Genomic DNA, 23,225 nt, shown 5'->3' on the forward strand with positions numbered 1-23,225 from the left:
AGTTGCAAGCTAACCTAAATCACTGAAGGGGAGCTGCTGTGGGAAGAGAAGAGGCTTTGCAACGAGCCCTTCCAGACTGTTCTCTGTCGCTGTTCTCGATGTTAGACTCGTAAAACATTTTCATCCAGATCACTGATAACCAACACCATGTATTGAGCAATTGCTCATGTTCCCCTCGGTATAAAGACTGGAGTTTATGTGAAGCTCATGCTGGGTGACACTGAGGCAACTGTGGTAAGCAGTGACTGGGTGAAATCCAAAGACTTTGCCCATTGCATTGAGGATTGCCTCTTGCTGCTTTTTCCTATATGCGAAGGTGGTGGGATTCCTGCAGAGATTTTGGCATGGGCAAATGGAAGCCAGATTTTTTTAAAATGACATGTATTAAATAAAAACATAATAATTCTTTTTGGATGAGGGGGGATATTTGTATTCAATGATTCGGTCATGTCCAGAACTGACTAATGCAGATACGGCAGGAGGTGGTATGCTGATTCTGAGTGGCCTGTGGCAAAATGTCATTTTGTGCTTTGAATATTTCATGTTTTCTGTTGGCATTTGGTATTGGAGAGGTTGCTTCAGCTAACATTGCCCTCGTAGGTGTCTGGGGCCTGGGTAATCTCTACAGGGTGGTGGTTTGGGGGGGGGTGGGGGGGGTGGAGGAGGTGGTGGTATTGCTTATTTTATCTCCACAGAGAGAAACAACGTTCAGTGTCAGTAAGAACAGGAGGATCCCCCCTAAGACAGGCAGCTTTATGCTATGACCTGAGATGCACTGCGTCAGAGCATTTTTCAGCTAGCCTACTACTCTGTGTGGTGTTCTGGCATGCTAACTCCGTACTTTTCTGCCAAGCAAACAGCTGTGGGGACTTTGCACAACAACGATCATCCACTTTGCTGGCAGATTTGCTCTTGCTTCTTGAAGGCTGCAGCAGCAGAGGCAACTTGCAGATGACGTGGATCTTTCCCCGTGACTTTTGGACTGCAGGACACGGAAGATGCTCAGGTAAGGCTTTGTTTTGCACATGTTGTTTCATCACTTAAGGACGTACTGCCCTGTGGAATGGCTACACCACAAAGAGGCTTAACAGCTTGGTGGAGTTACTCTTTTGCCTCATGTACAACAGATCAGGGTCTTGCCTTGTCATTGTCTTGTTAAAGAAGTTACCACAAATGAGTTGGAGAAGGCGGCTCATTCTCAGCTCCCAGCTGTGCAGCTCTTAAGTGTTGCGTGCTTGTCTCCCACTCTAGTGACAGTTTTTGGCTGAGAAGGGTAGGTTGCTGTCTATTCAGTCCAAACTGCATCAACCCTGTGACAGGTTTGAGTTGAAATCGGCACTTCTTGAGGGAACTGAGCCTTTTCCACAAGGGTAGCTTCCTAAAACACCTATGGCTCTGATCAAGGCATCTTGTTGTGCATCACAGCTCTGCCGAATGGGTAACTTATCAAGAAGAAATAGTTCTTTTCATGAAAGCCTCTAAAGATTGTAAAAAGCCAGCTTTGTAATGGATAGGTAATTAAGGCAAGCAAGAGAATAAGTTACTAAGAATGGAAATTATTAAGCTAACACCTTCAGGATAATTAAAAAATAGCAATTAATGACCAAATGTATGTGTAAGCAATAAATGTAGTTCGTGATCCTGTACTGTTGTGACCTTCAGCCTACCATTCCCCCTTCCCCACCCTTTGTTTGTCATTCTCTGTGGTGGTGTATCTAAGTAAAATTCCAAAGTCCTCAGGGTGGAGTCCTGCCAATTACACCCTTAAGTGCCATGCATGTTTCTATGGCATTATATAAACAGATAACCTAAGACTACAATAACATCTATGTCATGAAACATTTTTAGTATTTATTTGGTTTTCAGAACTTAAAGGGAGAGTAGAGCAAATCCTGGCCTTGAAAAGGATCGGTAAAGACACGCAAGCAGCTAAGGAGACAAACATAAGCACTGTCATTTACTTCTTGGCACCATGTGCTATAATAACCTAAAACATCTTAATTGTAGTCATCGTTTCATTCTACTCCTGTGGATCATTCGGTATGTTCGGAATGCTGCTTACTTTTCATACTGCACAACGAATGCTTCTCAACAAAACCAATCTTTTCTACATGTTGTATTCTTATTTGGCAGATGCCTCTGAACTCATGTTGGAATGAAGAAAGGGTATGGTCTGGAACTTTACAGAGATGGTGGAACTCTGTGGGGGAGAGTAAGGATTCTGGACTTTGCCAAAAGTATCCACAGCTCAAAATGCTAAAAATCTAGATGGAGGGTCCAACAAGCAGGAGTTAACACTTGAAAAAGTATGTCTTGTTCTTAATAAGTGTATCTTATTGTGTCAGCTGCATGGTATAATATATTCCAAAGTCTTCAAGAGTACTTTCTGTTTCCTCAAACTGCAGATCTCATCTTCATTTATACTACTTTATCTAATCTTAATGTAAGCATTGCCATGACATTACTTGGGTACTGTACTTGCCATGCACATAGCAATTACACATTTCACTGGCAGTGCCACGGCATAAACAAAATTAACCCAGTAATTCTAATGATGCACTGCTGAAATTAAGTTTATAACTCTTAAACTCATCCTACTTTACTATTACTGCCTTTATGGCAAATCTATTCTAGAACAGATGTTTGCAAATTTCTAGGGCAGCTGGTTGGATTGCTTCACTGAGGAAATCAATTTGACAAACAAATTTAGAACTCTAATTTCAACTGAATTCTAAAGCATGCTTTAGGCGATTTTATATCCTCAAAAAGGGTCTTTGAAACCACAAGTTAAAGTCTTTTAACTTCCCCTCCTCATCCTGGGCTCCTTAAAGCAAGAGGCTCTGAAGACTTAGTTGCCACTTGCATGGAGATTGTCAAACAGGCTCTGTGCGAGATGTGTACTTGTATAAAAGTACTAAAAAGTAGGTTCTGTTCCCCTCTGAACATGCATATGCAAGCATCGGTGAGAACTGGTACACCAGTTTCAAACTGGACCTAGCCAGCAATACAGTCACCCAAGACTTTGCCGGCTGCCTCATAAACATGTTGTAAGAAGCGTAATCCTGTGCAGTCACTGCTGGTAAGCACACGCAAGTTTTGTTGCTGCGGTTTGGGGTTTCTCTGCCAGATCCCCAGCTATGCTAAACCAGAAAGGAGAGGAGGCTGTAGCCTTCGCAGCTCGCCTTGTGCAGCCCAGCCCTGCGCCATCGCACCTTCAGCACCTTGTGCCGCCTTCCCCCTTTGGTCCGGTACTCCTGGATGCAGCGCACACACACCGATAAGCCCCATTACGGCGTTTAGATTAAATTCAGCCCTTTGGCTGGGAGATATTCTCGCCGCATCACGCCCAAACCGGCGGCTCTCCCCACCCTGCGCTCCGTGAGGCGGCGAAACAAAATGGCTCTCCCGCAGCCGCCCCGGACGCGTTCGGTCCCCCCTCAGCGGTGTCGCGTAAGGCCACGGCTCCCAGCACCGCGGCAGGGGGAAGAGCAGGACGGTGCCCTGGCGACGGCACCCCCTCGGCTCGCACCAAGGGGCCGGGCAAGGAGCCCGGCAAGGCGGCGGCACCTGCCGCTGCCGGCCGCCTCAGCCGGCGGCGGCCCCGGCCGCCTGCCAGGGGCGAGGGCCGCCGGGCGGGGGCGCTCCCCGGTCGTTCGGACGCCTCCCCCCACCAATAGCCGGGCGGGCGGCTCGCCCCGCTGGGCGCGGATTGGCTGTCGGCGGCCGGAGTGGGCGGGCGCAGACCGGGGCAGCCACATCTACCGGGCTGGCGCTTTTCAAACGCCGACGGTGCGGGCGCGGCGGTTGGCGGGGGCCGGCCTGCAGCGCGCGCGCGCGGGCCGTTCGGCCCGTGAGGGGCTTCCCGGGAGCCCGGCGGGGAGAGGTGAGTGTGCCCGGGTTGGGCTCGCAGCCCCCGCCCCCGGCTGCCGCGGGAACCCCGGGCCGGGTCCCGTCCCCTGGTTTCAGCGTCCTCCGGGAGCGGGCAGCCCCCGCGGAGCACAGGGAACGGGGCTGAAAGGCTGAAGCGAGGCCGGGGTGCGGAGACAGCCGCCTCCCGCGGCGGGGGACGGGCAGGGGCAGGGGCTGCCAGCCCCCCGGTCCGCCACCGGGGGGGGGGGGGGGGACGGACCCTGCAGTGCCGCGTCGTGCCCTGGTGCTGCTCGTCCCAGGGCCTGTTCTGCCCAGCGTCTTCCCAGCACGGAACAGGGACCCGACTTATTTGGAAATAGTTAAATTCAGTGACTTTTTGCCCGGTTAAAGAGAGTTTAGTGGGAAGCTTTCTCTTTAATGGGAAGCTCTCAAGTTTCTGTGACCCATACGTCGAATGTCTGTTAGTCGGGGCTTTTGGTGCGATGTGTAAACACAGGTATCACTTCTAATTTTGGAAATAGGTAATGTATTGGAATTTGTGTATTTTTTCTTAGCTGATTGGATTTGAAATTGGATCTCGTTGTCATTAGCCTATTTGTGGATTTCTGCCTGCTGTGAATATGTTTTTCTGTGTTCTTGATGACTAAAAACAGGAGATGTGGTATCTTAGTAGAGAAACAAAGTTAATTCAACATAAGACAAAAGTTCTGCTTAATAATTGCTCTTTATAAAATGAAAATTTACATAATAAATCTGATAATAGTAAGCACTTCATCAATTAGGTCAATTGTCTAATATAAATAAATCTTTTTGTGCTGAAGTACTGCACTAACAAGGTGACACTAACTGTTAAACTCTATTTAGTGAGTACAGCTGTAAGGAGAGTCATGTAAAATCTCAGACATATAAAACAGTCTCTTATATGTTAAACTGTCATATAATTGGGGAAAAAGGAATGTGTGTTTGCTACAAACAAGGTGATTCAAAGACCTGTATGTTAGATTGTATTGTGACCCCTTGATAATTTTTTAAGAAGCTATTGCATACTTACGAAATGCTAATTTGAAGATGTTCTTAAACTGTGGTATTTTTGGTCCTGCTAAAGCATAAATAATGACTTAAATCGCAGTAGTTCCAATATGAATGTCCATGTTCCAAGAACTGGTAATTTGAACAATGTTTGATGGGTACTGGGTTATATTTGGATCATAACTAGTTCAAGTGCTCCCCCAGAAGTTTCTGACCGTACACTTGTGTCATTTGAAAACTGAAAATAGGTCTTTGTTAACTGTATCTGAACTGAAATTTGCTTTTTTTTTTTTTTCATTCACTAATAAAGGTAAACCTCTTTAACTTAAAATAAACCATCAGTTAAGACTTCTGTTATTGCTCAGTAACCTTTTTCTACCTTGCTTTTGCATGTCACCATAAGAGATGCTTTAGGCCTATAAATGTGAATGCCAAAACCCAGTATTTTTACTGTTTAGTTTTGTGTTCGTGGTTTTTGTTTTTTTTTTTTTTTTTTTTGGTTTGTTTGTTTTTTTAATAACAGTAGTAGAAATAATGTGGGTGGGCATATCTTCATAATGTGCTCATTTATTAAGGTAATTTAATCAGTATTACTACCTCATTTGGTTCTAAATGATCTGAATTTGCAAAGAGGATGTTGTCCATTCATGCTGCTTTCTGACAATAAATCTAGCGTTAAAATGAAACTTAGATGAGTTGTGAGTGAGTGTAATAAGAAATGTGAATCTTCTCGCTGGAAAAAAAACTTACTTTTTTTCCCTGTGGTTAGCTATTCCTGCTGTGTTGCAGACAAGAAACAGGAAGGAGTTTTGGTTAAGTCCCACAGGGATATCAGTTAAAAGTGTAAATTTAAGGGATTTGCTGGAATTTACCCAGAATCCAGTGAAGAGTTAAAGCTTATTTTTAGAAAGCTAAGGAAAAAAAGTACATATCATTAATAGCGAAGTAGTTACTAGCATTTTTACTAGTACTGAATCTTGTCCCTAATATCTTATGGCTATGTTCCAGGGGAGAAAAACCCACTTATTTTAAATGTTTAAATTATTTAAAGAGAAAAGGTCTTTCAATTATTTTTCTTAGGATGTCTTGATTAGTATTCCTTTCAGGTTTTATTTTTACAGTAATTAAATGTGTTGTTTTCAGGTCATTATTGAACAAACTTAAGGCTATTCTAGTATAACAGACCTAAACTCTAGTATTTGTATACTTTCCTGTGCTGTAATTATGGAATTTCAAAAACTCCTCATTGTTTTGCTTTAACAGGTGACTGGTAGAAGAGAGGGATCTGATCCTGACTATGTCGAGGAGAAAGCTGGAGAATAAAAGCCTTTCTGGCTTGTTAGCCACATCTTTGCAGACACAAATCAAGACAGACAATTTCCACAATTTTTATATGCTTGAATCAAAAGAGCTAGGAAGGTAAGATTATTCCTATTTATTTTATTTTAGTAAGGGGAATTTCTGCTGCGAGAGAATTCTTTCTGCAATGATAGAGCTCTTCTGGCAACCTTTTATGGTAGTAGATGGGGAATGAAGTATGCCTCTCTCCTTCCCCACCCCCTTTTTTGCAGGATCTACTGGGTTCTCTAGGGACCTGGAAAAGGTACAGAGGTACAGTGAGACATAAGTTGCCAGCCTTTTCCATGTTAAAGAGATTTAGCCTGTTTTCATAGGTATGTAGGTCTGGCATTATGTTCCTTTTCTTCCATTTCCCCTGTCTAGTCACACATCACATTCCAGGTATGTAAACTAAAGAAGAGATGGCATAGGGTAATACTACAAGACAAAGAATGGGGATTTTGAGTTGGTTGTTCTGGTTGCTTGGTTGAGTTTTTTAAAGTCCAGAAAACAAAGACCTTTTTCTCTCCCTTCTAACCCTCAAGCGGTTAGTCTATTTCTAACAACCTGGTTTTCCAGAATAGTTTTGCAGCCTGCTTTCCTTGCTCATGTTTGCAACAGTAAAATAATGAATAAAACAAAACAGAACACAAGAAAAAACAACAAAAACAAACCTTGGTATTTATGACACCATTTCAGACATTTGAGTTAATGCATTTTTTTAAATCACTGTGTTAATTCATACCTTGAAAACATACAGTGAATCGGGTGCAAAGCCATGCAAACATAATGCCGTGGTTGTGTTTCAAAGCTCCTTGAACAGAGAAGTGGTGTGGGTCAGTCTCACAGTTGTTGTGCCTTGCTGTGCTACATAGCAGTCCTTTGCACCTGCAACTTGATTTGTCAGCAGAGATGCTCTTCTACATGTGATTTTGTAAGCTCTTTAGCCTTCATTGTTCTCTTGTTTTGTTTTGGTGTTTTTTTTTTTTTTTTTTTTTTTTTCCCCTGGCATGTGCTTTATCTGGTAAACTTTTATGAAAAGTGCACCTTGCAGCCCATAACTTTCTTCTTTTCATACCCCTTTGTCAGTGCTAGTTTTGAATTCTAGGCTCTAGAGGAGCAGTTTATATGCATCATCCTCTAGAACTCCAGTATTCTTAAAATGCTAGATTATACATACCTGTGAGATAATGTCAAAACCAGGCATAGCAAAATAAGTACTAAAGTGCAAAGAAACAGAAGCAGAGTAGTTTGTTTTCCAAACATACTTTTGACTTTTCCTGGCCTAATAGTGTGTGTATATACCTTTTTTTTTTAACGTTTAAGATGTTTACAACACTTTTAAGTGATGTAAAATCCACCATTCTTTGTAGCTTCTCTAAAAGATTTAATATGCTTTTCTTTTTCATTTGCAATTTCCTTCTTCCTCTTCAGGTTACTTAGTAAATGGTTCATTTGTTCTTCTCTGCTTAAGCTTCCCAAGTCCCATTTCTTCCTCCCACACCCTTATCTTTTAGGTCCTGTAGTAGTTAAGACACTGACTCACAAATCAGGCAGGTTCTGTTTAGTGGGTTAAGTAGTTTTGTCCTCAGTATGTGGATGGCTTGGCTTCTTTTGAAGTAGTTGAATTTCTGTGGTTTATAGCTTGGGATATGAAAACAACTTGAAATCTATTTTTATCTTGTAAAATTGGGCTGTAAAGTGTGATAGTTAAGCGGTTGCTTTGCAGGCAACAAGCAGTGTTAACCACCTTGCTTGCTTCACTACACCATTTCAGATCTGACTTTTTTTGCATTTCTTGGGAAGTTCCACTGCTCTGAAACAATTTTTTGTTGTAATAATTTTGTATTAATTGGCACGCTACAAATACAGTATAAACAAGTGGACATTCTTACATCTTCAATCTGGAGATACTGCTGACCCTTCAAAGCTGTTACGCCTGCAGCAACTAGAAGGAAGATGTGCAAAAAACTATCAGGAGGATCTTGTTCTCATGAAACTCAATTCTCTACTAATTGTAGAGAAACTTTTGTGGTTGACAGGGTGATGTGATGTTAAAAAAAGAATGTAAGATGTGAGGGAGTATCTTAAACTTTGTTATATTACGAAATTCAGCTCAAGAACTTAAAATTCTCTGCAATAATAAGCTGGTTTAAGAACTGGGCCATTTTGGCCTTACAAATAGTTGCTAAAATGAAGAGCGTACATGTATCAGGCTATAAATAACTTTCACCTCTTAATGTTTCTTTTGAGTTTTGTACTCTTTCTAAATTTAGTGTTTTAAAAAAAGGACAAAAATCCTACAGCTAATTGACATTGACATAAATGATGACAGATGAACTTAACAGAACAGCTAAAATAGCTTATTTCTAAAGTAGTGAAAGCAGTCTGATTAAACGTCAACTTTACATGTTTAATAGTTTAGATTTGTACAAACTGTATTTAACATGTTTATTTACAAATGGAAATCTGATTTTTTTTATGAGCTTCTCATAACTTTTTTGGTTGAATATTGAAGTCTAAATATTTTTCAAAGAAGCCTCAGACATGGGGTTTTTTGTTTGGGTTTTTTTGAGATGCTCCTTTTGGGCATTGGGTTTTTTTGCACCAGAAGAAAGGCAAAGCTTGCAGGACAACATAGTCTTTTCTACTAAAGAAGCAAATTTAGTTGGAAAAACACAGCTCAGATAGCTCATACTGAGCTTCTTCATTAAGTTTGTTCTTAGTATGCTGTGGTAACAAAAAACATGCGTAGAAAGGCGTTTTTTCAAAGTCATAAGTGTAGATCTTGTTCTTTATACACAGTGTTATAAGTGGTTTTAGAACTTTACACAATTTATTTTAAATTGCCCTTTAATAAGCCCTTCAAGTTGTTGTTTTGTTTTTTAAATAATGTTTTTTGTATCATTTGGAAACACTTTGCAAGTATGCAACTAGGCATTTCTGGGAATGCAAAATTTGAGATTATAAAACTGTTTTTTCAGGAGTTTATAACTTGGCTTTAAAAACTGCATTTTTCCCCTTATTTTTTAAAAGGTCAGCTTGATGTTTTAACTACAGTGTGTGGTTTTCTTTTAAAAACATTTATTTGCCAAAATACATTTTTGTTTCCATACCTAAACAGTTGGCTAGGAAATAAAGCAGCACACTCTGCCTAACTGTAATTGAGAAAGAGAATGCTAAGTAGTGGGTGTTTTTCTATTAAGATGTTGCAGATACCTGGGGTTTTTTTAGCAGTACTACATGATTTGTGGAGGGAAATTCTGACTCTAAAATTTTCTGCACCGAAGACCTTCCTCCTGCTGCAGCAGACAAAAATGTTTTATTTTCTGTGTTCATTTTCTGCATTTCAGAGTTTTGCTTTGTTTATTACTGTATTCTGCAGGTGCTATAATGTGGTTGAGTTTTCTTAATATCATATTGCCAACTTGAACAAAGCCCCAAGCAGCCTAGTAGGATCTCATAGCTCGTCCAGCTGTAAGCAGGAGAGTTTGCTAGAGACTTCCAGAAGTCCTTTCCAACCCGAGTTACTCTATGGTTCTGTGCTCCTATGGTGAGAATGTGTATATAACGTGATACTCTGATTTAATGTTTAGCTGGTCTGTATAAAGGAAATTTTACTGGGTCATGCCAAAGCTTCATCTAGTTTAGTAGCCTTTCTCCTGCAGTGGCTGAAAGTGAATGTTCAGGGAATAGTGTAAGAACAGGCCAAACATGGCATTTCCCTGATTTTTTTTTTTTTCTTAGTTTCCAATTATTTGCCATGCCTTTTATTTCTAATGGCATTTTTTGTACTTGATATGTCTTGGGTATTAATGTTTTCTCTTTTATCTTGTAGAGGAAGATGTGCTGTGGTTAGAAAATGTATAGCTAAATCCACAGGCCAAGAGTATGCAGCTAAATTTTTAAAGAAAAGAAGAAGAGGTCAGGACTGCAAAGCAGAGATTCTTCATGAAATTGCTGTACTTGAATTAATGAAATCTAATCCTCGTATAGTTAATCTCCATGAAGTCTATGAAACAGCAAATGAAATCATCTTAGTGTTGGAATAGTAAGTATGCCTTTATCAGGTGTTCCTTTTTTGTAGTTAAGAATCTGTCAACATACTCTTTTTGTTTTGCATGAATTGCCTCAACACCTAGAAGAATTACAACAATATGCTATATACATCATGCTAATGTTTCATTATGATATTTTATAAGCTCTTAGGGACTTTTTTGGTATGATTTATTTTCATGTAAATGCAAGAGTTGAATCTATTGCTGTTAATTTGAGTCTTTGGTTTTGTACGTGTGTTTTGTTACATACACAGCTAATGAGTTATGTCAAACAACGTGGTATAAGCCATAAAACAAAATGCATCAAAATTTATAGTAGTTCTGTACTCAAAATTTAAAAATATGGACTGAAAGGTATTGTAGTTTTTTTCTTTTTTTACAAAAAAAAAATCAAAAAATTAAGAGAGATTCTTCTTTCTTCCCACTGCATAACTCAGCTTCATAGACAATTTCACTGAATTTCAGTGAAATATTTTTTATGCCTTTAAATACTATTTAAGGGGAGTAGTTTTGATTAAAACGTCCCTGTTCAAGTTGAGGAGATTATTTCTTCTACTAGTTGGATTTTTGTAGAAAAAGCTCTGATCAACTTTTAGGTCAGGCTAAACTAATACAAAACCTGAATACCAACTCTAGGATGTCATATTTTTATTTTTAGAGAATCTTTCATGCAAGCTGGCTGGAGAGTATGTTCTTGAATCCCATAGGAGGTGCATAGTGCTCTGATGCATCTTAAATTGTACTAAAAAAAAAAAACAGTCACTAGTACCAAGTACACAGATTTCGGACAAGCTGAGCATGTCCATGTTCTGTGAACTTCAGTCACTGCTTAACGCTTTTTGGTGTCTGAAAAGTTTCAATTCTTTTGCAGGTTCTGAGCTTCTGAATTTAGTAGGTTTGATATTTGAAAACTGTTTGACTTTTGGAGCTATTTCTTCTGAAATTCCCATATCTTTTTAGATGTTCCTGTGGCTTCTCATTACCTCTGAAAACAAGTCTAATTTGGGAATTTAATTTGAATTTGCATTAGCTATCATATTTGCTGTATGTGTTAATGTTTGTTTGGAATGTAAGAAACAAAAATGCAATTCGTGAAATTAATCCAGAAAGTCTGTAGGATTTAAGTTCAATTGTACGAAGTATTTGAAGAGCTATCAATGATCTTCTGCACACACCATGATAAATTCCTTCACTTTTTCAAAGAATGTAGGTAGATAATTTTTAAAAAAGCTTTTTTCCTGGAACTAGATAATCTCTAACATTTTGTTTGTTGTCCTGAGAAGACTAAAATAATAAATAATATAGAAGTAAAGACAAAGTTCAGATGACCAGTTTTGCACTTCTTAAGAACAATTGCAAGGTGACATAAAAGCCATACTGATTTGCTTCTGTTTCAGCTCAGCTAACTCTGTCTTGCATACTGATGCTCTGTAATGAATTAACTTCCTTATGCTACATTGGTGTTAATGGTCTGCTTTGTAGTAGTGTTCAGAAGTCTTGCAGTAAGTGTTCCTAGTTCTGTTGGGATAAGCGGAGGGCTGATTACACTTTTAAATTTTGTATTCTGCTACAGAAGGACAAGGTTTTGCTTGGTTTCTCGTTATCAGAACTCTGAAGCAGTACTTTAAAAGAATCTCAAGAAACTAGTCTCTTGCTCATGAAATAATTTATAAGCATTTCCTGTTTATCCGTATTTTTCCTTCTATATATGGTCCTCACTGTTGTTGGATTGTATTGGTGGGGTTATTTGGAAGATGTAGTAAGAATCTGTTCGTATAAGCGCACATTTTCTAACTAAAGGAAAGAAATGGATGCTAGTTCTTAATAAGGCCGTCTTTGAGGAGGGGAATACTAAAGACTTCTTCAGAAGCCCCACAACAGAGGTTGTTACTCTTCTAATCTGAGGGTCAAAGGTAATTGGAGGAATCCAGTTATTTGGAGAGAAACCTGGCAGCTGTACTAACTCATTTTACAGCTGTACCAGGCAGCTGTGCTAATTTTCAAATCAAGTTTTGTTCATTGAAGAGCTACGGCAAGGCCTATAGAGTCAGATCAGCGGTCTGTCTGATCTGCTGCTGTTTCCAGCAATGGCTGTAGGGAGATGCTGTTTAGGAAGAGCTAAGGAGTGTATGAGCCTGTCTACTTTTTGCTATCTGCTCTCTTTGCACTGCACCAGCAACCAGAGGTTTTGTACAGAGGATACCTCTCTGCCTGTTCCTTTTACTCTCTGTTTAAGGACCTGTAGTCCGTGTATCTGTTTTGTCCTGTTTTGAACCTGGTGATACTGTCTAATTTAGTGGTAATAAATTACAGAAGTTCATTACCTACTATGTGAAGAAATACTTCATCTTTTTTAAAGTAATCTGCTAGCTTTATCAGGTGCCTCCTAGTTCTCATATTGTGAGATTTAGTGAATAACAGTTCTTTGTTCATCTCTAAACCAGCTTTAGTGTTTTTGTAAGCTTCATTGATAAACTCTCCCACAATCTTCTATCCGAACTGAGGAGTCAGTGTCTTTTTGGCTTCTTCTTTCAAAGCAACCGTCTGTCATCTTACTTGCCCATCTCTATCTTCACTAATCTTACACACTTCTTGAAGATACAGAAGCCAGAACTACATGCTAAGATTTTTATACTGAGCATCATTTTGCTGTTTTTTGTTCCCAGTAGCATCTTGATGATAGCCATGTATGTTGCCTTTTGTTTTGGCTGCTTTGCACACTGGTGCAATTATTTCAAAGAACTGTCAATCAAAATTTCCCGAGCTGTACCTGCCAGTTCAAAATTTGGCATTGTGTAGGATTCTATTAGGTTATTTTTCTGAAGATATTACATTTATGTATGCTACAGGTTATCTGGTGCTCTTCTACTTGCTTTCTCAGTTGATGCTGAACTTGCTGGTTAATGACTTCCTTGAACTGGGGAACCAAAACCAGGATGCTGCATTCTAGCTGTGGCCTAGCGTGCGGGGTAGAGCCACTCGCCTCAGCCTACTGGCTGTGCTCCTGTTATTACAGCTCAAGGTGCTGCTGACCGCCTTTGCTGCCTTTAGCTCGCCGCCTCTGAGGACTCACCAGTCCTCCTCAGCAGAGCTGTTCAGCTCTTTACCCATCTGGGTGTCCACCCATCCAGACCATAATGTAGTAACTTAGATACAAGGATACAGTGGGAGACAGTATTGAAAACCTTGTAAAAGTTAATGGCATCCACTGCTCTTCCCCTCATCTACATTTTGTCATAAAGGCAATTAGGAGAGGCATTACTGACACCTCACAGCTCCAGCAGGTTAGTGACTGTGTTCATCCATGTTGTCCGTTATCTTTTTTTATAGACTCTATAATTTTGAAGTTTAGGCTTACTGATCTGTAGTTTTGAGATAGCCCTTTATTGTTGAGAAACTTCAGGCAGTTAGAGCGGGCTGAATAAGGATTTCAAACCCAGCACAAAATAGAACAGCTGACACTGCAGCAAAGTGTAACTAATAAACCACATGCAACATGGTTATTTCCATGCTTCTTTTATGCTGTACTAATAGTAGGGTTTTCTGTAAGTAAACAACAGCTTCTTTCCGGGGAAGATACATTTGAGATGCTGTGTGAAAACATGAAGCTTGTCAATCTCATCTTTGTTGTTAGTGTGGAAATGGTAGATTTCAAAGAGGTAGTTGTATTTCTGAATATTCTGTGTCTGCTAGAGTTCTGGAAGATACTACTCACTAACTAAAGAGACAACTGTATATTCATCAGCAGCATGCAAGATTTTGTTTCGGGTACCTCTCTGAGTTTTAGTCTTCCATCAGAATGGCAGGACCTTGGGTGGCAAGTACGCAGTTTCTTCCCACTTCAGAAATACTCTTCAGTAACTCTAGCTGTTCATTGCATTGTAGTTCTTACATTTACACCACAGTATGTGTTTTTAAAAAAAAAAAAAAAAAAAATGTTATTTCCAGATTCACAGAATAGGAATACTGTTGGGCTTCCTTGCTTTGAATTATCTATGGAACTTGTCTAATAGAAGAAATTTTAGATTTGACTTGAAGAGAAAGGCTGCTTCTGTTAGGGAATGATGGTAGAACTCATTTTCCTGAAGGCATCTTCACACTGGCTTGCAGGAAAGCATGCTTGAGGGTACCAAAGCGTTCTGAGGTTGTCAGCCACAAAGTTCTGTTTCACTTTCTCAGCTGCTGTTGCCAGCTATGAGGAAAGAAAAAGCATCATCAGTTTCGTTTTTTTTTTTTCCTTTTCCAAGTGCTTGTATGGTGTGTATTTAAAATAAATAAATAAACCAAAAAACAAAACAAAACAACAAAAAAAAAACAACAAAACAACAAACAAACAAAATAAGCCATTGTAATAACAATTTTCCCAGACTATCTGAGAATATGAATATATCTTATATAAATAGGCACAATATATAAAATTTTTCCTCACTTAAGTTTGAAAATTCAGATTTAATATGTTAGTGTTCTTGATTGTGTTTCAGTGCTGCTGGAGGAGAAATATTTGACTTGTGTGTCCCAGATCTGGATGACAGAATTGGTGAAAGGGATATTGTAAGACTTATAAGACAAATACTTGAAGGACTCTGTTGCTTGCATGAAAACAATATTGTTCATCTTGATTTAAAGGTGAGGCTGCAGCAGACTTTTAGTACTTTATTTTCAATTTAATACTGTGATTATTATAAGTCATTTGTTAAAAACATAACAAAGATGAGGAGAAAAAGGAGTGTATTAGAGATTAAATAATTTTTAAAAACAAAATTTTGCAATAAGTATTGTTTAATAGAAATGAAATATTTAGTACATTGGGTTTTTGCAGCTTCTCTTTTATTAATTGAGAATTAAATCTTTCCTATTCTAGCCTCAAAATATTTTGCTGAGCAGCATCAGTCCTCTTGGTGATGTAAAAATTGTAGATTTTGGTATGTCTCGGAAGCTTGAGACTTCTAGTGAACTGCGACAGATCATGGGAACAACAGAATATCTAGGTATGGAACAGTTGCTTCATGGTTTCTGATGTGTGGTTTTGAGAAAACAGTTCATGTAACATGCTTATCAACTTTCTAGTCATTACTGGAGAAAGAACAGCTAGACAAGGCAACATGTTTTGAGCTGTTCTTTTTTTTTTTTTTAAGAGAAGTCAACAAGTATTTGCACCAAAAAAAGCCCCAAATAATATCAATAGGTGAACTTCTAATTTCATGCTATAGTATTTGCTGTGATGCAGATTGTTAAATCAACAAGAAATTTTGGCTGTTAAATTCTTCTGATTAGAGTTGAAATATGACATTAGCATGAACAAAAATGTTCTTTGAATTAGGAATGCTGTTTAGTATGATAATGAGATGAAAATATTCCTTGAAAAGGGAAAGATTGCTGTTAATACTTGTCCCTCTGAAGGGCAGGTTTTTTTAATGATTTTGCCTACACTCAATTTTAAAAACACTTCAGTATGTGGTGAATAACTTGCTGTCTAGCTGTCACAGATGGCTGGTTTAGATCACTTACAGAATCACTGTCAAAGGTATTGGCAAAAGTGATGTGAATTTGTAAAAGTGTGACTTCACAAAGTTTGATGGCTAACAGCCACTGATCCTAAAACTGGCTTGGTCATCTGGCTTTGCAGCATTGATGTGCTGAAGGCTTTATGCATTCCCCTTAAAAAGCTATATAGTTGATAATCTCTTAGACTCTTATGTGCATGCATCTGAATAGAAAATACCTTGGGATTTGGATAGAATAGACTAAGTTATATAGTGACATTTTAGTGTGAACCAATTAAGCATCGGTGTGTCTAATTGAACAGAAATAACTTCTCCACCCTTGTGGCTTAAAAATAATAAACTTGATTATTGAAACTGCATGTTTATTGTAATAATGATTGGCAAAAAACTGCCAGAAATGTAGTGTATGATTCAAGGCCACTTGAATAATATATCTATTAAAGTGTTTTTCTTTGCCCCGTTTCTTTCTCTAGCTCCAGAAATCTTAAACTACGATCCTATTACCACAGCTACAGATATGTGGTAGGTTGTATATGTTAATTAATTTTATTGTTACAGTTGTGACCACTTAACAATCTAGAGGGCCAGATCCAGTTTTACCAGGCTTCCAAGAATACCCTTCTTTTGGTGGGCTGACCAAAAGAGGGAGAGTTGGGAGGGGAAAGAGCCCTCGGAATATAACTTGAGGCTTACAGAAATTACTGCATATAGGTCTGTTGCACACCTAGTAGGGAATGCAGGTTGCTTCTGAGCATGCAGAGTTATAGGTGTTTGTTCAAAGGGAACAGTAACAATGATTGGACACTGCATACTTTAGGTATTAGTTACTCTTGGATGACATGCTTCAGGCATTAACTGCTCTTGGATGCTCCTCCCTCCCCACTTAAGTATCCTTAAATGATTTTATTACACAAATTATGAGAAGTATTTTAACTTCCTGCTTCCTATCTTTAGAGCAGTATCTGCAGAATGAGTCATAAAAAATGAGACAAGTATCTTAAACTAATCCACAACTTCATTAAGTATACCTTTGTAGCCTATTCATTTAATGAGCTGTGTTAGTGTAAAGGCTAAGTCTGAGTTGTTTCCTTAAAAGCATAAAATATTCATATGTTCTTCTTGAGCATCTAAATAATTAAAATTCAGTTTTTAAAGTTGCTATGAGCTAATTAGTCCTTTGAAATTCACAGTTCATAGTTAAATCTCCTTGTGAATGTGTTTTAACTACTTACTATTTGCCTGCTTCTGTGGGAACACAAAAACAACAAACTGTTGGCGCTCTACTCAGGATGGCAAACACCGCAGCTGCGTGTTTCCACACTAATGAGCGCTAATGTTTGATCTATCAAATCACAAAACCATTTTTATTATGCATCAAAAAGCCATCTAAGATTTATAATAACACATGATGTGTGATAATCACTTTCATGTCCGTAGTGAAAAACATCTCAGCAAGAGGATATTTTAATGCAACTCAGATGCCTGTTGTACAGAAGGGTTGATTAAATTTCAGTCTTTGATACTTCATCCAGAATTGTAGTGAAAGATGGGGTTCTATTTACCTACAAATTAGAAAGTCTTTTTGCAGTTCTATCATCCAGAATTGCCATATATTCAAGAATGAGCTGTGTAAAAGTGATTTTTTTCCTTTTCCTAACAATTTCAGTGGGAAGAAAAGGGTAGGTTGCAAGTAAGCAACTTTCGAAAATCCCTTAATTGTGATACATACATAGCTTTCCTTGCGTGTGCATGTGCAGGCATGCTTGAATCACGTCAATCTGAGACATCCCATGATGTTTCTAACTGAGTGTGGCATACATCTGTAAGTTCGATCTGCAGCACAATAAATATGGGGTAATATTGTTTAGGTATTGTAGTAGGATTATACATTGTGTTCTTACCTCAGGAACATAGGTGTGATTTCGTACATGCTGCTGACACAAGAATCTCCATTTGTGGGAGCTGATAATCAAGAAACTTACCTTAATATATCTCAAGTTAACGTGGATTATTCAGAAGAAACATTTTCATCGGTTTCACAGCCTGCCAAAGACTTCATTCAAAAACTTCTCATAAAAAATCCCGAGTAAGTAACAAATTCCTCTAGGCAAGAATCTTATATTTGATGTTTGTGGAGCACCTAGAAAAAGTGAATGTTAATTTGGGAGCTTAATACCACTGATATGATCTTTCAGATACTTTACAATGGACTGGTATTATCAGCTGGATAGTTAAGAGTGTAGGTTTATGCTTTTCTGTAATGAAAAGGATCTTTGATTCACTGTCTGGCCATTATTGTAGTCAGGCTTGTGCTTTGAGTTTTGTATTTTGAGTTTCTTTATATTTTTATTCAGAGGACAGATTATTAACAAATCTGGTGAAATACATTCTAGAGAGGAGGCGTTCTTGTCTATAATGTAACCTTTTATTGCACAAGTTGGGGAGACAAATTGTAATCTTTTTGAGGCAGTGCTTTCTTGTTTCCTACTTAAATTTAATGTATTTTTCTACTTTAATACATTTTATATAACAATTTGGCAGTCTTCTGACTGAGCATATATGCTTCAGAAATACTTAGTGTTTTGCCATGTTCAGACTTCTATAAAAATATTCTAAATCCAAAATATGAACTTTTTGTTTGTAAGACATGCTTCAGTAACTTTGCATTCTTTGAGAGTTCATGCTTTAATCAAGGCCTTTCAAAGTAGCTGAACTTGGAGAAGATGATCTTTGAGAGTGGGAGAGTTATAGACATTAACTGTGTCTACACTTGCTGGATAGTTTTAAATCTGGATATTTAACCTCCTGCATCAGCAAATGCAGTAAAAAAAAAAAAAAAAAAAAAACAAACAAACAAAAAAAAACCAAACAAACAAACAACAAAAAAAACACAACAAAACCAAAAAAAAACAAACAAACCAAAAACCCCCCAAAAGAACAAACAAAACAAAAAAACCCACCACCCTAGAAGATATATATGGGGAAATAGTATTCAGTAAAGTCAGTTAGTCATGTTCTGCTAGGCATGGTCAGGTATTGTCAATTATAGTGCTAGGTATTGCCATTTGTAGTGAGACAGTAGTCCCTGTCTTTGGAGAGCCTGCAGCAAGCAGGAGTGACCCTGTTGTTTGGTTAAGAAAGAGGTTCTTTGGTAGGAAGGGACGATGGGAGATGATACCCATGAAGTGCCTGCTTTGATTAAATAAAGACTCCATATAAACTCATGTCTGAACAGTCCATTTTAATTTAGTATCTCACATAGAGGGTTTGTCAATATCTAGAATAATTGACAAAAACCACAGTATCATGCGGGAAGCAGTTAGGAAGAGCGTGCTTTGGTAAACGTTAGTGTGGACCTGTGGGATGTTTGACATTGTCAGTTATTATTCTGTTCACTTTCTTGCCTCTGGGCATCTCAGTCTTCATTATATCCTCAGTAATGTGGTGGTTGTTTTTTTTTTGACATGCCAATAATTGTTGACTATATCTTTTAGAATCTTAAGAGGAAAAATCTGTCCTCAGATAGTCAACTCTATAAAGCTATCATTCTCTGACCAAAAAATATTCCGTGTGTTCTGGTAGAGTTAAGGAGCAGTAGCAGGCACTGTTGCATTTCCAGCAAGTTCTGTGGAACTTAGCAATGCAGAACATGATGAAAGCTGTAGTAGCACTATACTAGGTTAGCCAAAGGAACAATTTTGTAAGTCTGTGGTTTGTTTGTTAGTAACTACATTTTGGAAGGGTTTAACCAGATGAATTGCATGAGTAAAACACTGCAAAATGTCAGATAGAATTGATGGCATCGTATTATTTGGCCTTCCTTGAAAACCAAATGACTGAATATTCATTAGCCTCCCTATTACAGTGGTCTGTATAAAACATAGGACTTTGTGCATGTGCATATATATATATGTATACACACACAAACAATGCTGAAAACATTCCAGTGGACTGTGAATACTGTCTGAGAAATACCTGTTCCTTGTTCTGATGAAAAACTTAACAGTTCTGACATTCAGTAGTAGGGGAAACTGTTGACTAAAATTTAGATGCATGTTGCCAGTATTTAACCTTAATTACGCTAGTGTCTAGTGTGTTTTGTAGAAGCTATGGTAGTGGTAGAAAACCAGCAATATTAATTCTTCAGTGTCGATTTGGCTTAAGATTTCATACCATGTGTCACAGCTATTTTAATTACATTTTTAGTATTTCTGAAATTAACTTAATCAACTTTACCACTTTCTTTTTCGAAGGGAAAGACCCACAGCAGAGGCCTGTTTGTCTCATTTGTGGTTACAGCAAGGGGAGTTCATACTCTTGTGTAGCCCTGAAGAAACCTATTGCTCTTCTCTGATGCCAGGACACACAACAAAATGCTTGGAGGAACGGAATGTAAAATCCAGTTGTAATGGTACCTGTAGTAATAAGGAAGACAAAGAAAACATTCCAGAGGACAGCAGTACAGTCTCCAAACGTTTTCGTTTTGATGATTCATTGCAGTATCCCCAAGACTTCATGACAGACTTAGTATGCTAATGTGTAATACAGACTTTTATAAAAGGAATTTAGCATAATCTATTCCAGTGGTGAATATAAAATGATGGCTTGCCAATTCTTGCGGCATTGGCATACTGGAAATGCACTTTGATTCTTTCATGCCGGTGCTTCCTTTTCTATCCATTGCTGGCAATGGATTTAACTCCTGAAAAATTGGGGTTGTTGCACCAATAAAGTGAATTATTTTTTTTAAGAAGATATAATTAAATATTTTTGCACTTCTCAAGTTTTAGTCCAAAAATGATGCCAGAATGAACAAACTAAAACCTGAAAATTAGTTTGTTTAAATTCAAGCTTTGCCAAAGGGTGGTTGAATACGTGCGCACTTTTATGACTAGCCTTAATAAGAAATTGGTCTAAGCAGGGAAAGTGAATCTAGCTGTCTTACTGGGCTGATTTGTGACCATTCTCATAGCTTTAAATGGAAGCTAAAGGTGGTATGTTTTGGGAACATGATGTATCTTTTGGGGCCATTTGGAAAACTGCTTTCTCTGTAGGATCATTAGTAGTTAAGGAAGTGTTTCTGCCTTATAGATCTGATCCGCTTGGGGATTGTAAAGCATACTCTGTTTTTTTTCCTGTGTTGTTGTGTCTCTGCAGTGCTTGAATAGAAAATGGGTAGATTGTCAGTCCTTGTGCTAGTGGTCCTTTGTTCCTTATCAGTAAGTCATATTTGAAGAGGGTGAAGGTCCTGTGCTGATGTGAACATTCAATAAACTAGTTAGTTTGCTTTCATAAAACCTCTGGAATAGTATCATCTACCTGTGACCCATTCTTCAAAAAAACAACAAATGAACAAAAAAACCCAAAACACCAACACCACCCCAACCAACCAAAAAAACCCAGAACAAACAAACAAAACAAAAAAAAAAAACAAACCCAAAATGAAAGCCTCTCTGGAGTTAAAAGTAGTAACTGAATAAACTGAAAATAACTGGGTTTGCCAGCAAAGCTGCAATTAAAAGCTCTTCATTATGGCCCTCTAATGCAGAAGTGCAGTGCATCTTTCTGTCAGTTACTGTTATCCATAATAACTTAGCTTCGTGCCCGCTCTGAGAAATGGACTGCAGTGTGTTAGTATTTAAAGACAAACTACTTAATTGTTTTAAGCCTTTAAATTTGGTTTGTTCAGTGGGTTTGTTATTTAAGTTATTTGCCTTCTACTTCCTGTTTTTAGGCTCTGAGGAAGTAATGCCTATGTCAAGTTTTGACTTAAAGCAAATACCAATCATACCTTAACAGCCTGAAGCTAGTACTGACAAGATAAAATCCTAATCATAACACTGAGGCTAGAAGTCTTTTAGGGAATGTATTAAAACTTATATAAATATTCTGAAAGTAAATGGCACTTTAAAATACTTCTGGGATTTTTCACTCCTCAGAGCTTAGACTTAATTGTCTTTGATTTGCATTTGGTTTGTTTTGTATAATGTAACACCACAATCTGATGATCTTTTTCCAGTGTTCCTGTGGACTTGTCAATAGTTAGGCAGACTGAGGTTTTGGAACAACATATGACTGAGAGGTGAACATGAGTGGTAAAAAGTTGTATTTTATCTTTTTTTCACACAAGAAAGGAACAGGGTTTTTTACAAATAGATTACAATATAAGGTATCACCATAATGCATGGGGGAATTCAGGACCGTTGTCTTTATTTTGGGTGACACTTATGTTGATAAGTGAAATGTCAACTGAGGTGTAAGGCATGTAAGACTATCTTTCAGTTTGTGTTTGTCAGAAAGTGAAAATTTTCCAAGACTTAATCTCATGTGAAATGAAGTAATGGATATATTCAGCACATACGAAGCTCAGATGCCTAGGTATAAATGAACCACACTGAGTCTCCTTTGTGTATTAATTCTCATATAACTTTTTTCAGTGATACTGGTAATATATATAATTATAATATTACTTTGCTAAAGGCAATTGTTGGATTGTGTTCAGGTAACTTACAGTACCCTTACTTCTCAAAGTCCTTGGCTTTTCCCAGTTGGAGTCTTATCTAACCTTTTGTTTTTTCCACCAGCATGGAGTCTAATTTGAACTGTTGAATTAAAAATACAAACTATTTTATGCATACTCAGAAGTTAAAGTTCACTTAAGGTAAAGAAGAAAATGTCATAAAACTGCAACAGATAAAGGTAGAAAAGAATGTTTATAAAATTGTTACATTTTAAAATTCTGCAAAATTATTATTGAACTGAAATTACAGCTGGGAAACTTGTGGAAGTCTTTGTACATCAGTATTCTGTTTTTATCATCTGGAAAATAAAGCTGAAAGCGTTTGCCAGCACTTTATGATAAAATTGTTATTTCATAAGATTTTTATCATGATATCTGATGTTTACATTTCTTCTTTTGGAGCTAACTTATCTTTAAATAAATGAAAATTGGTCTTATTCAAGGAAGTTAAATTTTGAAGACTTTTGTACTTTATAAAATATACCTTGAATCAGATTTTATTTGGATCAGTGCATTTGATTTATTTAAAATTATTACTGTGCATGTGTAACTTCAATTGAATGTAAATACATACATTGTAGACAACTGTTAGCCTGTCTTACTTCCTGTCATATTACTGGGAACTACCAAGTGTAAATGAGTGATGAGTAACATTTTAAGATGACCGAAGTCATATTTCTATGCAGTTCATTACCTTTTTATATATTAAAAAAAAATAAACTTTGCCTTTTCTCAAAACTTCTGTGTTTTCATTTCTTCACAGAATCAGAGAATGGTTGAGGTCAGAAGGGACCTCTGGAAGTCATGTTGGCCAACCTCCCTGCTCAAGCAGGGCCACCTAGACCTTGTGGCCAGGATCATGTCCAGATGGCTTTTGAGTATCTCCAAGGAAGGAGACTCCACCTC

General features: G+C 38.0%; 1 protein-coding gene across 2 annotated transcripts; it reads left to right on the forward strand.

Annotated features, from left to right (window-relative positions):
* Positions 1–3,773: 3,773 nt before the first annotated feature.
* STK17B (serine/threonine kinase 17b) lies at positions 3,774–23,057 on the forward strand. 2 transcript variants are annotated; one of them, XM_033010789.2, is made up of 8 exons: positions 3,774–3,883; positions 6,163–6,318; positions 10,076–10,288; positions 14,777–14,921; positions 15,157–15,283; positions 16,273–16,321; positions 17,706–17,885; positions 20,053–23,057. In XM_033010789.2, exons 2-8 carry the CDS (start codon positions 6,197–6,199, stop codon positions 20,333–20,335), a joined length of 1,119 nt encoding a protein of 372 aa, XP_032866680.1. In that variant the 5' UTR covers positions 3,774–3,883; positions 6,163–6,196; the 3' UTR covers positions 20,336–23,057. The 2 variants fall into 2 exon arrangements, with proteins under 2 accessions (XP_032866680.1, XP_032866681.1); XM_033010790.2 differs by lacking the exon at positions 3,774–3,883 and adding an exon at positions 4,186–4,391.
* Positions 23,058–23,225: the final 168 nt, after the last annotated feature.

The sequence above is a fragment of the Tyto alba genome, unplaced genomic scaffold (genome assembly GCF_018691265.1).
Source record: "Tyto alba isolate M040663 unplaced genomic scaffold, T.alba_DEE_v4.0 Super-Scaffold_7, whole genome shotgun sequence".
NCBI classification, from domain to species: domain Eukaryota; kingdom Metazoa; phylum Chordata; class Aves; order Strigiformes; family Tytonidae; genus Tyto; species Tyto alba.

Bases quoted from the DNA above. Each gene is read 5' to 3' on its own strand.
- STK17B (XM_033010789.2), top strand. From the start codon at position 6,197: ATGTCGAGGAGAAAGCTGGAGAATAAAAGCCTTTCTGGCTTGTTAGCC. The intron at 10,289-14,776 runs GTAAGTATGCCT...ATTGTGTTTCAG, and splicing joins ATCATCTTAGTGTTGGAATA to TGCTGCTGGAGGAGAAATAT. The intron at 15,284-16,272 runs GTATGGAACAGT...TTCTTTCTCTAG, and splicing joins GGGAACAACAGAATATCTAG to CTCCAGAAATCTTAAACTAC.